The following is a 14,766-nucleotide window of genomic DNA, read 5'->3' as shown; positions in this document are numbered from 1 at the left end:
GTTTAGTTTTCTGAAAAATGTTCCAATTTGTATTAAAAAATCTGAGTCTTAAAATTTTCATAGAAATTCTGATTAATAATATAAAAAATTCTAAGACATTTTTCCACACAAAGGGAATCCAGATAATATTAATAATAAGTAAAATTCTTTTTATTAGTTACCATATAAAATTGTTGCTATTGCGCATGGGCGAGAAACTCAGTGTTCGACATTTAATAAATACCGTTCGCCGCGAATGTTGTTTCAATGATTGTTTTGACTTTGTCCGGATCACGAAAGCAGAGGAAACTCGAGGATGTCGAAGGAGCAGCATATCAATGTATTCGTGCGCATCAAGTAAGTCGGGCGACAGTAATTAGCTGGCGCATCAAGTGGACATACAATTAAAGAAAGAAAAATTAAAGAAAAATTCTACGGGAATTTTTGCAATATCTTCATTCCGAGGAAAACGTGACACCCTTAGTTCAGCACTGTTAAGAACGGATAATTGCAATAACACAGCTTGACGGCAGATGCCATGATCCGCGAGCATCAACGCTCCAGCTTCTATGACGAAGTCCGAAGATTCTTTGTCTCGTACAACTGCAGCCGTCAAACCAGCTGGAAAGGTGATGAAATGATAAAAGTGTATTAAATAATCTGTTATCATCTTCAGCTACAGTTGACGCCTTTCCAGGCGTGTAAACCGCTCTGGGCGAGAGATCGGTTACACATTTAAGAAATTGCGACTTGGCGGTACTACTGGGATCACCGACGATGTAGACATTGATATCTCCTCTCAGCGACGAGGAGGCTCCGTGGTTTTCGCTACACCGCCAAAGAACATCAGTGTGACCCCCTTTTTAATTTCATCGTTGTCGTGAATGTAGTTTAAAGCTTTATATAAATTGTCAATAAACTTTATAAGCTTTAAATTACATGTAGTTTCTAGATAGAAATAACGGTTTTTTTTTTTACGAAGGTCAGCAGAGCGCGACAACTAATTTTCTTTCAGATGTAGACGATGTGACTTATCGCCAACACACATCTCGCACTTACGTTTTAGCATCGCATTCAGGAGCCGTAATGTGAAACACAGGTTTAATAATTACAACATACGCTACCAAAAGACCGTATTGTGTCTTGAAATCAGGGATCTAAACCATCACTTAAAATATTTGAACTCTGAAATTAATCACGTACAGGAGCGGTTCGCTGTTCGCTTACCGGTACAATTTCTGGATGAGTTTTATGATGTTAATAGACGTAAAATCATTAAACATGAGAACACAGTTAAAAGTAACTCTATCAATAAGTTTAACAGATTATTTAATAAGCACAACCCGTACGGCTCTTTTTTCAAAAACGACAGAACCAAATGGTCTATTAACATCAGCAATAAAGCCATTCCCGACAATGTATTGCGATTTCTTAACCTTGGTGATAAATTCGGCCTACCGGTTGTTCACTCGGTGAACGCGGTTGACATGATTAAAAATTTCGAGGTCAATAGTCGTAGAATTCCACCTAATGTTATCAACACGTAATTCCATCGCAAATTCCTTACATGCCTTCCTAAATATGCCCGAACACATTAATTATATAGATCGATATTCTAAAGGAGTTTAAGACATGTAAGAGATATTTAAGGAATAACAACGATGTTTTTGTCACTAAGGCGGACAAAGGTCAAGTTACAGTTCTTATGGATAGAGGCGATTATACTAATCGAATGATTGACCTCCTCAATGACGAAACTACTTATAAAAAACTGGACAAGGATCCGATAAGTTAACCACTAAACTTAATAAGCTTGTAAAGTCTTGGCATAGCAATGACATCGTTGATAATCCTACGTTTTATAAATTAAGATGCACAAACGGTAACCTCCCACGATGTCCTTCAGCCTTGTCCTTTATGCAATCTTACCTAATAAATCGCTTCCAGCGCGTTCTTTTATATAATCCCTTGCCTATCTTCTCCCCTACTCGCGCTGTTCTCTCGGGCGTACCTCAGGGCTCCGTTCTCGGACCTTTATTATTCATCATTTTCATCGCTGATCTGTGCTCCACTCCTTTCTTTGCAGAACTTCTTAAATATGCCGATGACGTGATTTTTCGCAAAACATTCCGTCTGTCGGACGTCTCTTCTACCGTTGCTGCATTGAACATTGACCTTGAAGCAGTAGCTAAGTGGGCATCCTCAAATGGACTGCACCTTAACCCTTCCAAATCCTCACTTCTCATTGCAGGTTCTCCAGTGCTGTTGTCTCAGCTTCAATCCTTCGATCTTTATCTGAACTCCGTACCCATACCTCTATCATCCTCAATAAAAATACTCGGCGTTCACGTTGACTCTTCCTGGTCTTTTAAACAACACGTTGACGTAAAATGTCGGGCTGCCTTTGCTCGACTTCGTCTTCTATATCCGTTTCGGCACATACTCTCCACTTCTCAGAAGCTTCATGTATCCCAAGCTCTTGTCGTCTCACTCTTTGACTACGCCGACGTCGTTTATATTCCAGCACTTAACCAACAACTATTGAATCGTATCCAATATATTCAAAACTCATGTCTCCGCTTCTCCTACAATGTCCGTAAATTTGACCATATATCTCCACTCTATTCAAACTCCCGTTGGTTAAAAATCCAACAACGTTTTATACTTCATCTCTGTTGCCTGGTTTTCCGTCTTCTTCAGTCTGACACTCCTCCTTACCTCCGACGTCTCCTGCATCTTAACTCTGAGCTTCATGCCGTTAACGCCCCAAATACTCGTTACCCTGACCTTCTTTCCTTTCCATCGCATCACTCCGCCAAGTTTCGCGCTTCGTTCTCCTACTGTGCAGTCAAATATTTCAATGACCTTCCCTCTTCCATAAGATCCTTATCCTCCCTGCCCTCCTTTCGTACAGCTACGTCCACTTTTATTCTATCAACTGCACTTCCTGCCAGAAATGCATCTCAACCTGCGCATTGCTGATTGCTTGCACGGTCGTGTCTGCTAACGCGCACATGTGCGAGTGAGCGAATCCATTGTTTCTGTATTATTTATTTGTTTCTATATTATATTATATATTTAGTATTTAGTATTGAGCGAATCCCGTGAGCGAATCCATTATTTTTGTATTATTTATTGTTTCTATATTATATTATATATTTAGTATTTAGTATTATATCAACTCACACTGTCTCCACTGGTAGGCATAGAAACAACAATTTGTTGATGCCTTACCATTTGCGTGCACTCATTATACTCTAACTGTATCCACTACTATGCATCGCAATAAATTAAATTAAATAAATAAATTAAATAAATAAATGTTACGGGCTACCAAAAATTCACAAGACTGGGTTTCCCCTACGCATAATCGTCTCGGCTATAAGGAACCCGCTTTACAACGTGGCTAGCTACCTACATTCTACACGAATCCGTGCGCCGACCTAATTCGTACATTAAAGATAGCTGGTCATTCGCGAGACAGATAAAGAATCTGACAATTAATAATGACCAGATCTTAGTTTCACTCGACGTCACGGCCCTTTACACTAATATCCCGAAGGAATTAATCTTCAAGGCTATAGAAAATAGATGGGGCGAGATCTCGGTGAACACTAAATTCAGTTTAAAACAGTTCTTATACGCTATCGATCTAGTCCTGAAATCCACTAAGTTTCTCCTTTAATGGTCAAGTATACGAGCAAATTTTTGGTAGTCCGATGGGCTCCCCTCTCTCCCCAATCCTCGCGGACATCGTCATGGACGACTTGGAAACTCATTGTTTAAATTCACTCGACTTCGTCATTGCGATTTTTTATCGTTACGTGGACGATATCTTCGCTGTCGTACCCCGAGACAAGTTAATCAACATACTCGATGTTTTTAACGATTACCACCCTCGCCTTAAATTTACTAACTAATTGGTACCGGAAACCCACTTTCTCTGGCAGGTACATCAACTTTTTTTCAAGCCACCCGTTTAAATATAAGATTAACACTATAAATTGCCTCACTGATCATGCCGTATTGCTTTCCGATAAACGTTTCCATCGAAATAATCTTGAGACAGTAAAAACTATTCTACTTAACAATTCCTTCCCTGACAACCTAATCAGTAGACAAATCAACACCAGACTTAAACAACTCCGTCACCGTGGTGACAATGATGACAAAGTACGCACTGACACTTTCGATGCTCGAAGATACCTAGCCATACCGTTTGTTAAGGTTCTCAGCGAGAATATACGGTTCGCGTTAAATAGAGTGGGCCTCGATACAGTATACATCATCCCGAAGAAGCTCGATGTATTAATATAAAAAGGAATGGATACACTTGATAAGAACCATGAAACCGAGCTCGTATATGTATAGGATAAACTGCGGTAATTGCGATGCGTCTTATATCGAACAGACAAAAAGACATCTGCAAACGCGTATTAATGAGCACCAAAACGACATCAGGAAGGATGACGGATGTCGTTCGGTGGTGAGCGAGCACCGCGTATCTTGTCGGCATAATTTTAAATGGTCTGAGGTAGACATACTTACATAAAGAAAAGAACGTTAGGAAGCGTGAAATAGCGGAGATGTTCTTCATCAAAAAACAAGCGAATACTATCAACTTGCAAAAGGATACCGAGAATCTAAATCCAATATACGACAAAGTCATCTTTTATATATATAGTTCCGCAATGTTTATTCTTTTAACCTTATAACAATGAACATCTTGTAATTGCGACAGTCGCTTGCTTGCTCCCGACCGTTCGTTATCTCCCATTTGTGTGACTCCGTTTAACCGTTCGTTATGCAAGAAACCCGAGAAAAAATAATTTTGACTAATCATATATAATTGTATATGATTATGTATAGAATCATAAATGAATATATATGGGTATATTTATGATCATGTATATTTACATCTTGCTCCTTGTATGATTATATATGGATCCATATATGATTAGGTCTGACCATTCCTATGCTGATATGACTAATAAATTCTAATTCGTATGAGTAGGTACAGATTCATATATGATTAGACCTAATCAAGCCTGACTCGTACCAGACTGTATATGAATTCATATATGACTATATTTAAATCTATGTATGATTCTATTTAATCATGACTGGCTAATATGAACTTGCACCTGACTATATGTAAATTTATATATAACTAGATATATATCTATATATAATTGTGCGTATTTAGATCTGACCATTTCTATGCTGATATGACTAATATATTCTAATTCGTATGAGTAGGTACAGATTCATATATGATTAGACCTTATCAAGCCTGACTCATACCTGACTGTATATGAATTCATGTATGACTATATGATATATATATCAAAACCTTCGTATGTAAGCAAATGACGTTCAATATTATTGAATTCTATATTTGTTACGTATTTACCTAAGAGCTCATAGCTTTTTGATCTCATATTCCATTGTACATTACATTATTAGCATTACATTCCCGTTCAATGGCACGGACTTTTCAAAATTAGTACTCCTTGAGCAATAACTAGATTATTGACAATTTCTTGACCCAAGTGTTTATTACCATGCACACATTTTGCAACAAATCCGATATAATTCTCGAAGGAAAAGCTGACGTCGCCCATAATGGACTCCATCTTTCGGCGCATAGTGTCAAATGTATAAGTTGATGAGTATTACACATTAATTCTCTGTCACTGTACAGTTTTTCAAATTGTTTTACAAATAATTTAAGTAAAATATCTGATTGTTTAAGATCAAACTGTGTAATTTGATTTTGAAGTAAATTAAACAATGCTATAACTAATATCATCCAGTGCTGAAAATATTCATTAGGCAAATGATCAATAAGAGCTATAAGAGAATAAAATAACAAAAAATTGTAATTTTCGAATGCATTATAAAATTGATAATATGTTAAAGGTCTTGGTAATCGACAAAATGATTGAAATGGTCGTATATTTGTGATAAAATTATCAATATCTTTACTCTTTTTTTTAAATATTCCAAGAACCTTTTTTATCAAACCACAATTTAATAAGTTGTTTTACTATCCCAAGAAGAACCGAGTGCATGAACCCAGGTAAAACACATGTTCCAATATCAATCAGCGGCATAACAAAACAATCTACTACTACGGAAAAAAATAATTTTTAATCCAATTATTTGTTACATTTTTGTAGAATTAAATTATATTGTTAGAAAACTATACAGTATCTATGTCTGACACCTTCCGTACATCTGCTAACAATAAGTGTAACATATGTAGTACAATACGAAACGTCTTTATTAATTAACGTTGTAGCACAGTACGTAAGGTGACTGACTCAAGATCCTAGGGGTTCCAGGTTCAAATCCAGCGGTGGTCAGCAAATTTTCCAAGTACAATATAAATTTAATTAATTAAGCTTGCACATAATAAAGATTTTCGGCAATAAAATAATGTTTAACGAGAAAAATAAATTTTATATTTTTATATTTTAATGGTCAAATATGAATAGATATGACCGTCTATATATATGATTTTGTATGAGCATGCATGGTCAGACCTGGCCAATTTTCGGATCTGATCATATAAACAATAATGTATGATCATATATAATTAGTCAAAATTATTTTTTCTCGGAAATTCACATCAAAGTGCTCTACAATACCGTACATGTAATTATATGCTACTTTATACTTTTATACTTTTTTATTTGTTAATGACGACTAATAGAAGTGTTTTTATTTAGCTTTTGACATATGACTTTTTGATCAAAATTCTCGTATCTCTAAGATGTTCACGTGAGAGCGATAGTTCCATGCCAGTTTATAGGTAGGATATTTGATTGTCTATGTCATACTATTGTTAGAATTTTAACTAATTCCGGCGTTACCGAATTTTTTGTTACAAGACACTTGAGAAGGACCCAAACCCCCCCGGTCAAAACATTGTGATTAAGCGTCACTGTCACTCGCCATTTGCGTCGATTCAATAAAGTTGAATGTTTTGAATTATTATTGGCGGATTAATCTTCATTTTTTATTTATATACAAAAAGCGATTCGAAAATAAGTTCATAATATAAAACATTTATTTTCACATAATTACTTCTACTACATATAAAATTAAAATCTCTATATTAAAATCTACAAATTAGTAATTATTATCTGGAGTATCAAATCATTTTAAGATTTTTTTAGGATTATACATATATTTTGAATTAATCTCAACCATATTTGTAATACGCAAAATATAAAAAACTTGTGACACTACGTAATTATTATAATGTTTATTAACATCATCCTCAGTTCTTAGTGAGCTCTCGAGACGGAAAGGTCGCGATAGTGTAGATAGACGTCTGGCAATTCGTAACTGGTTTATTTCCACAAACACTACTGTTTAGAAAATTACCATGGAATTATTAAAATTGAGGATTTAATTAATGTAAATGCGTCAGTTTGGTCAAACAATACTGCTTATTAAATTTCAATGACGAAGAAAAAAAGTTTTTAATTTATTATACACCACTGACCTTAACGATGGTGCTTTGGACTAAATATGGATTTTTTGAGACCATCACAAGGAATTATGGACATGACAACACACGTCTGAAGTCATATGGAACAGAATTTGCAGATTGAGCCAACAGCTCACTTTCTTAATTTGTTGTAGGAAATATGATGTATTACCGCCGCACATTTATAATACAAAGTTCAACATCTTTTTCCACGGCAGTAGGGCTATACGCAAGCTAGATAATCTCAAAAGACGGAGCCAGGCAGTCATGGTAAATATGGAAATCGGTGATTGCCATTATCTTTTGAAACTCTTAAGATTTAGAATTATAAACATTGAAAAACTGTTATTCAGAAATTTACCTGAGAATTTGGTTATTGATTTTTTCGAGTCAAACAATAACAAGGTCATGAAATATAATAACACTTTAAAGTTAAGTCAATCACCCCAAATTCAATTGGATAATGAGAAAGCGAAACATCTCGGTAGACCCTTTTTCGAAGATTGATAAATCGAGGTGGTTAGTTAACATAGTAATAAACAAATACCGGATTCGGTTTCGAGTTTTCTTAGCCTGGGTGATAAATTCGCGCTACCAATCAATCAATTCGACAATAGAGACCGCGCGAATTCAGTTTTAGAAGTGATAAAAAACTTCGAAGTAAATGTTCACAAATTTCCGGATAGCGCAGTTAATAGCGTTCAAGGCTCGTTGACAGATTCGTTGCATAGATTTTTAGTAGATCAAAATCATGTTGACAGGGTCGACCGCTACATTTTAAATAAGTATGCCAAATGCAAAAAATTTTTGCGAGATAACCAGGATGTCTTTGTCACGAGAGCTGACAAGGGTCAAGTTACGGTCATTATGGACAGAGATGAATATCTCGAGAAAATGACTGAATTGCTTAATGACCAGTTCATTTACAAAAAACTAAAGAAAGATCCTATTAAACAAATTTCATCGAAACTTAATGAACTTGTCAGATCTTGGAGGGACGGAGGCATCATCGAGGACGTAGTTTACCGGCGCTTAAATTGTACGAACGGCAATCTCCCACGCTGTTACGGGCTGCCAAAGATCCACAAGAATGGTTTCCCGCTACGGATCATCGTTTTGGCTCTGGGAAGCCCACTATATAACGTAGCTTCTTTTCTCCACAAACATTTACAACGTTCCATCCGCACCCCCGAGTCTCATATCAAGGATAGTTGGTCCTTCGTGAAAGAAATCAATGACAGAGAAATCAAGGCCTTAAAGCAATAGAGAAACGTTGGCAGGACATTTCCAAGATCACAAAGCTCAGGTTACCGCAATTTTTGCATGCTATTGAGCTGGTACTGAGATCTACCAGTTTCAGTTTCAACGGAAACACATACGAACAGATCTTTGGCAGCCCGATGGGATCTCCTCTATCACCAGTATTGGCCGACATTGTAATGGAGGATCTGGAGACTCACTGTCTTGCCTCGCTCGATTTTTGTTTGTCGTTTTACCGCAGATATGTCGATGATGTCATTGCCATAATACCTAAAGACAAAATTGGGGATGTTCTTGCAGTTTTCAATAACTATCATCCGCGTCTAAAATTCACACATGAAATAGAAGTTAACGGGGCTATCCCCTTTCTAGATGTCCTAATTATCAGAAACAATAACAGACTTTTGACTAATTGGCACAGAAAACCTACGGTTTCGGGCCGTTATGTCAATTATTTTTCCAATCATCCACTGAGGTACAAAAATAACACGATCACAAGCCTGGTTGACCACGCAATTTTACTTTTGGATAAACAATTTCATAATTCTAACATTAAAACTGTAAAGGACATCCTTATAAATAACTGCTTCCCTGAAAATTTTATCGACAAGCAAATTAACAAAAGACTAAAAGAGCTAAACTATCGCAAGGACATCATCAACTCGAGTAATGTCAGCAGTACTTTTGATGCCCAGAGACATATAGCGTTTCCTTATGTTAAGGGTTTAAGCGAGAATATTCGCCGTACTGTGAATCGATGTGGCTTGGAGGTCCTTCACACAATTTCCAAAAAACTTGACTCAATTATAAGACGTGGCAAGGACAAACTGGACAGCATGAAGGAAACAGGTGTAGTGTATAAAATTGACTGCAACGATTGTAATGCGTCCTACATAGGACAAACATTAAGACACTTGGAAACTCGTGTGAAGGAGCATCTGAGTGACATTAAGAAAGATGAAAGCAGGCGCTCCGTAGTCAGCAAACACCGATTGATGCATGGGCACGATTTCAAATGGTCCACTGCCGAAGTTTTGCATAGGGAGAAAAATGTGAGAAAGAGAGAGATAGCGGAGATGTTTTATATCAAAAAACATAACAATACGATCAATCTCCAAAAAGACACCGAGAATCTTAATCCGCTATATGACCGAATTATAAGTGCTATATAACATTTCTCTCTTTGTTTTTCTTCTGCGACCCACTCTTGTATTCTGTATATTTAAGTAGTTCGATGCCGTCCTCTGACTCGGAATGACTGCTCTCACATGTCTCCGTTCCGATTACTTCTGAACCCTGTGCTACATCGCATTGTTAATTCAGGATGGATCGAGGCTCCTTCATTTTAATAATTAGACAATATCGAAATCTGACGAAGTGATAAACTGCAAGAAATTCACGTGCGACTAATATGAGATAGGTATATATTTTCCGTTCCTACGGCCTTTGTTCCTCGTTGCGATATATTATTATGTAACATGACTTCTTGCCACCATAACTTCCTATTTAAATTTAAAAGTTTTCGAGATCAGATAGTCGGACGTGTTACGGACCATTTACGGAAAACATTATTAGATATGCATGGTCACGAGGAAAAGAGGAGTAGAAGAAGTTGCAGATCGTAGCAGTTGCAGCCCTATAAAAAATGCCTGCCAAATGTTAATGTTGCTTGGAATACAAGAACACTGTTGGTTGGAGACGTCTTCAAGGGAAGGTTATAACGATCGTTATACATACGAAGAAGTTTTCGAAAGGCATTTTTTAGAACAAAGTGCCAGGTTTAGTACTCTGGATAAGGACACAAAACAAGTGTCGAAACGTCGAGGATTTAATTAATGTGAATGCGTCAGTTTGGTCAAACAATACTGCTTATTAGTAATTATTATTGGATTGCAATTATTATACGATATCATATATTACCTTACATAATTTGTAAATGTAATAATAAAATATGGGTACATCGTGTCGCAATTTGTTATCGTACTGCTCTTCGATTTTCAGCGAACGTCAGCTTTAAAAGAAACGACAATACGGTACGACGGTATACGTGCGGCAAACACCGATAGGTTTAAAAATATCGGCCGGGCGAAATCCTGTCTGTATGGGAAATTGCAATTCGCAAGATACGCGAGAGAAGAATAATATCGCAGCTTCGTTCCGTCGTGTAACGCGATCTCCTCCGACGCGATATCACGCGCGCAAGTTTTTAATTAAGAACGAGGGCGAAACGAAAGCACGCTCGTGCCGCTGTTTATTGCACGACTAATCACGCCGAGACAATCGCGATAAAGCGAAAGCTCGTCCGCATTCTTCGACCACTTATTATTAAGAGGGTGGCATCACAATTTTCTCTGTTAGAACGGTAAAGAACAAGTCACTTTTGCGTCTTTCTTCTTAAATGGAATTTCCTTTTATTTAATCTTTGATTGCAAAGAAGAGCTTTGCGTTGGTACAACATTTCTGAACCTTTCGATCAGCGAGACCACACAATAATCAATCTTTTAAAATCAATCCCTTCCTTCTTTCCTTCCTTCGTATTTATTTTCCTTAACGAGGGGATGCGTTTAGATCCTTTCCGCACACGGTACGCTATTACGTGATTGCTTTACGGAAGGACCTTTTTCCGTTTCCATCGGACGTGCGCATCGTGAAGAATCGCCACAAGAGTCACGACGGACTCGGAGATCATACAATGCTGAGACTCGGACTCGGCAGAAATCCGACCGCGGCCGTAGATCGTCCGATTCTATTATATTACCCGACCATCCCTTCGCCGATTCGTTTTCTGCATAATATTTTATTTCACATGCCTATACCATGCCGACGAATGTTTGTGGAAAACATTGATCAAAAGCACTTATTGCGAGAACTGCTCTCTTTCCCTTCCGGGTGCGTGAGTGAATAACCCGTTCGCTCTTAATTTTGCAGAAAAATGAAGCTCGACCTCCAGCTGGACCGGGAGAAGGGCCTCGAGCTCTTCGGCAAGCTGATACGTACAAAGAACATCGAAAGTCTGCAGGGTGACCAGCCCAAAACCGGTCCCGAGCCACTTCATCCAGCCGACTCCAAGCAGAAATTACAGGTAAATAATGATAACAGTATAATCATTAGATATAAATTTAATCTTAGATATCACATTTTGGGGTCCATTAAATGTCAATTAAACTTTCAAGCGTTATATTTTAAAATATAAAATTGAAACCGTGTCGATAGAATTTGGCTCTTTATGTCTTTACTATAGTGGCTAGATGTTTTGTTTCCGCCAATTGCTTGCCGAAATTGTTACACGAATAAGCAAAGGAAATCAAGGAGATTATTATAATGAGAGAGGTAACTAACAACGAGAGTAAATTAATGAGCGTTTAACAGCGCGCGTTGCTCCTAATCATCAATTAAAGCCAACTTTTAGAGCGGCGAAAATAAAGTTACTGATGGGGACTCATGAGGAAACTTCCGTTAACTGTTGCGTTAATAAAATTATAATTCTCGCAAATGATAATATCGCGCAGTTATAAAAATAATTTCACACGATATAAACGACGGAGGCATCGTCCTGCTTGTTTCAAATTTGCCCTAATAAGCTAAAACGCTCCCTCCTCCTTTCGTCGGCGAAGACGGCGTCCATTAGGGAACACGAAGTTTTGCGAATGACGAAGTCGAGTGTATAAGAAGTAAATGCGCGTGGTACATGAAAAGCTGTCGCCGGGAAATTTGTCGTTTGCGCGGACGAGCTGATGGTGACCTGTAATTTCTCAAAGAGCATGGGTCCTCCGTGTATGTATATTTTATGTGTGTGTGCGTGGTATATATATATATATATATATATATATATATATATATATTTGTAGTGGTATTGTGTCGCTGCAGTAATTTTGTCGTTCCGATAGTTCGTGTCGCACGCTAAAAGAGAGAGAGAGAGAGAGAAAGACACGGCAAACTTCCGTGTATCTCCAACGGCGACGTCGGTCGTTGCAAAGCCGTTACTTTGCTCACGGTAGACGGCTCCGCCGCAGTTGCAGCGCGCGTAAACCGCCGCGAAGTTTCCCAATAACCGATCTACTTCGCGCAGGAGGATTCTTTCCTTTCTCACGTCGGCTATGGGAGTGGCTAAAATGTTCGGCATGGATAAAAATAAGTTGATCGCGAAGAGTTTCTCTCGGCGATGGACACGCGTATTGTTATTAACATTACATTGACAGAACGTAACTCGGACTCGGATCGAAAAGCTGCGAATCTTGTCTGACTCTAAATGGCACTCTTGTGTGTAATTCAGAAATACTTCGAGCAATAAGTCAAATATATATCAGTTTTGATAATTATAACTGTCGTTTCGATACGTCTGCGAGTTGAAATTAACTAATCACGCGAAATTAACTAACAATAAGCAGTCTCTCCTTGTACTAGACGGCGTCTCGGAAATTAATGCCACGATAATAATAATGTTGATGATGAAATCATAAGCCGTTAAAAACAGAAAGGAGAGGGGAGAGGAGATGCGTCCGTTCAAGCGTTCACGCTGCGACCGGCGCGGGCTTTTCATGAATACGAGCGATATTACGCGAAAGATGAGTTATATATGTGTGCAGTTGGATCAGAATAACGCTTTAACGTATTCAAGACGGATTAACTCATTTTCACGTAAATGTTAAGACACTCCACGTATAAATTTCGCGTTACAATCACGAGAGTGGTATATCGACACCGTTCATTCAAAATCACCGTTCATTTATAATATTACACAAGAAAATATTTGACGGTTTTTTTTTCGTTTCATCGCGCATGACGTACTCCGACGACGATAGGTCGTTGATTGGCAAACAGTGCTCCGAGTTCGCTTCCTGCGGCGTATTGTTGTGTATACGCAATCACCTTGTCACGGCACAACAAGACTCGAGCCGGCAGGCAGTGGTACGAGCCGCTTCACGCATCGTAGTGTTATTATCATTCGAGACGCGGTGACAAGTAGGCTTAAACACATCAAGTGCGTCTTTTAAGAGCAGTAACGATCGACGTTTCAGCTCTCGCAGTCAACGAAGCTACTTACCGAAGTTTGTATTTCGTGAGACTCTCATTCGCTTGAAGTGGAGATCGATGTGACAGAGGATAGAAGTTGTAAATTATAATTTATGAGAATTATAAATTATTCTTGATATACCAACTGATAATTATTTCTCCACTGACGCTCGGATTCGAATAAATATCGTATCGCGCGCTGGCTCTTTTTCATTTATTTAAACTTGAAAAGTAACTTGCCCGTTAAATTGCGAGCACAAAGGTAATTTAAACATAATGGCAGAAGTAATTATGTAACACATAATAAACACAGAAGAGAATTTCTTGTAAATGCTAATAAAACAAAAGGGAGCAAATTAAAAACGGCGTTGTAGTGGACGAGATCGCATATCGAGTGTCACACGTAATTGCAAAAGTTGCAAGGTCTCCAATGGCTGGCGAATCGAATTATCTGGCACCGCGGTATAATGTTACAATTAGTCAATTTCCATTGAGAAATAATTGAGCGGTAATGATGGAAAATGCAGTTTGCGCGATTAGCAACGTCGGGTTTCGCAGAACGCGCCCGGCATTGATCCGCCGGACTATCGCCGCGATGTTTGAAACACGAAGAGTGCAATATCGTGGATTAATGCAAATACTGCATGAATTATTGCCGGCGTTGGTGCCCTCGTCTGACGCAACATTGACGCATAACGTATAACGTTGATTTATGCGCTGGCGCGCGATCACGGGAATTTTGACGGACTTTTTCGAAAGAGATATCTGAGAGAAATATATCATCCTTATTCGAGCTTGGAATTTATTCCATCCCGCATCCTCAACTATCACGATTAAATCATAAATATTAACAAAGTTTCGCGGAGGGAATTTTATACAAAAGAAAAAGAAAAATATTCCTTTTTCTAGAAAAGACAAAATTAAAACGCAGATAATCGTGTTATCCGAGAATTCGTGTTATCAGAAATGTTTGTCAAACTTTGAAGTTAACATATCTTCAACAAAGTTTTGAG

General features: G+C 38.0%; 1 protein-coding gene across 2 annotated transcripts in view; it reads left to right on the top strand.

The window, feature by feature from the left end:
- LOC139811091 (solute carrier family 7 member 14) overlaps window positions 1–14,766 on the top strand; it is an 84,181-nt gene that overhangs the window by 34,594 nt on the left and 34,821 nt on the right. For both annotated transcript variants that reach the window (XM_071775152.1, XM_071775151.1), the window contains one exon: window positions 11,669–11,822. In XM_071775152.1, coding sequence (XP_071631253.1) covers window positions 11,673–11,822 — 150 coding nt within the window. In that variant the 5' untranslated portion in view covers window positions 11,669–11,672. The remainder of the gene's footprint in view (window positions 1–11,668; window positions 11,823–14,766) is intronic.

The sequence above is a fragment of the Temnothorax longispinosus genome, chromosome 4 (assembly GCF_030848805.1).
Source record: "Temnothorax longispinosus isolate EJ_2023e chromosome 4, Tlon_JGU_v1, whole genome shotgun sequence".
In the NCBI taxonomy this organism is placed as follows: domain Eukaryota; kingdom Metazoa; phylum Arthropoda; class Insecta; order Hymenoptera; family Formicidae; genus Temnothorax; species Temnothorax longispinosus.
This window is presented reverse-complemented; position numbering and strand designations above follow the sequence as displayed.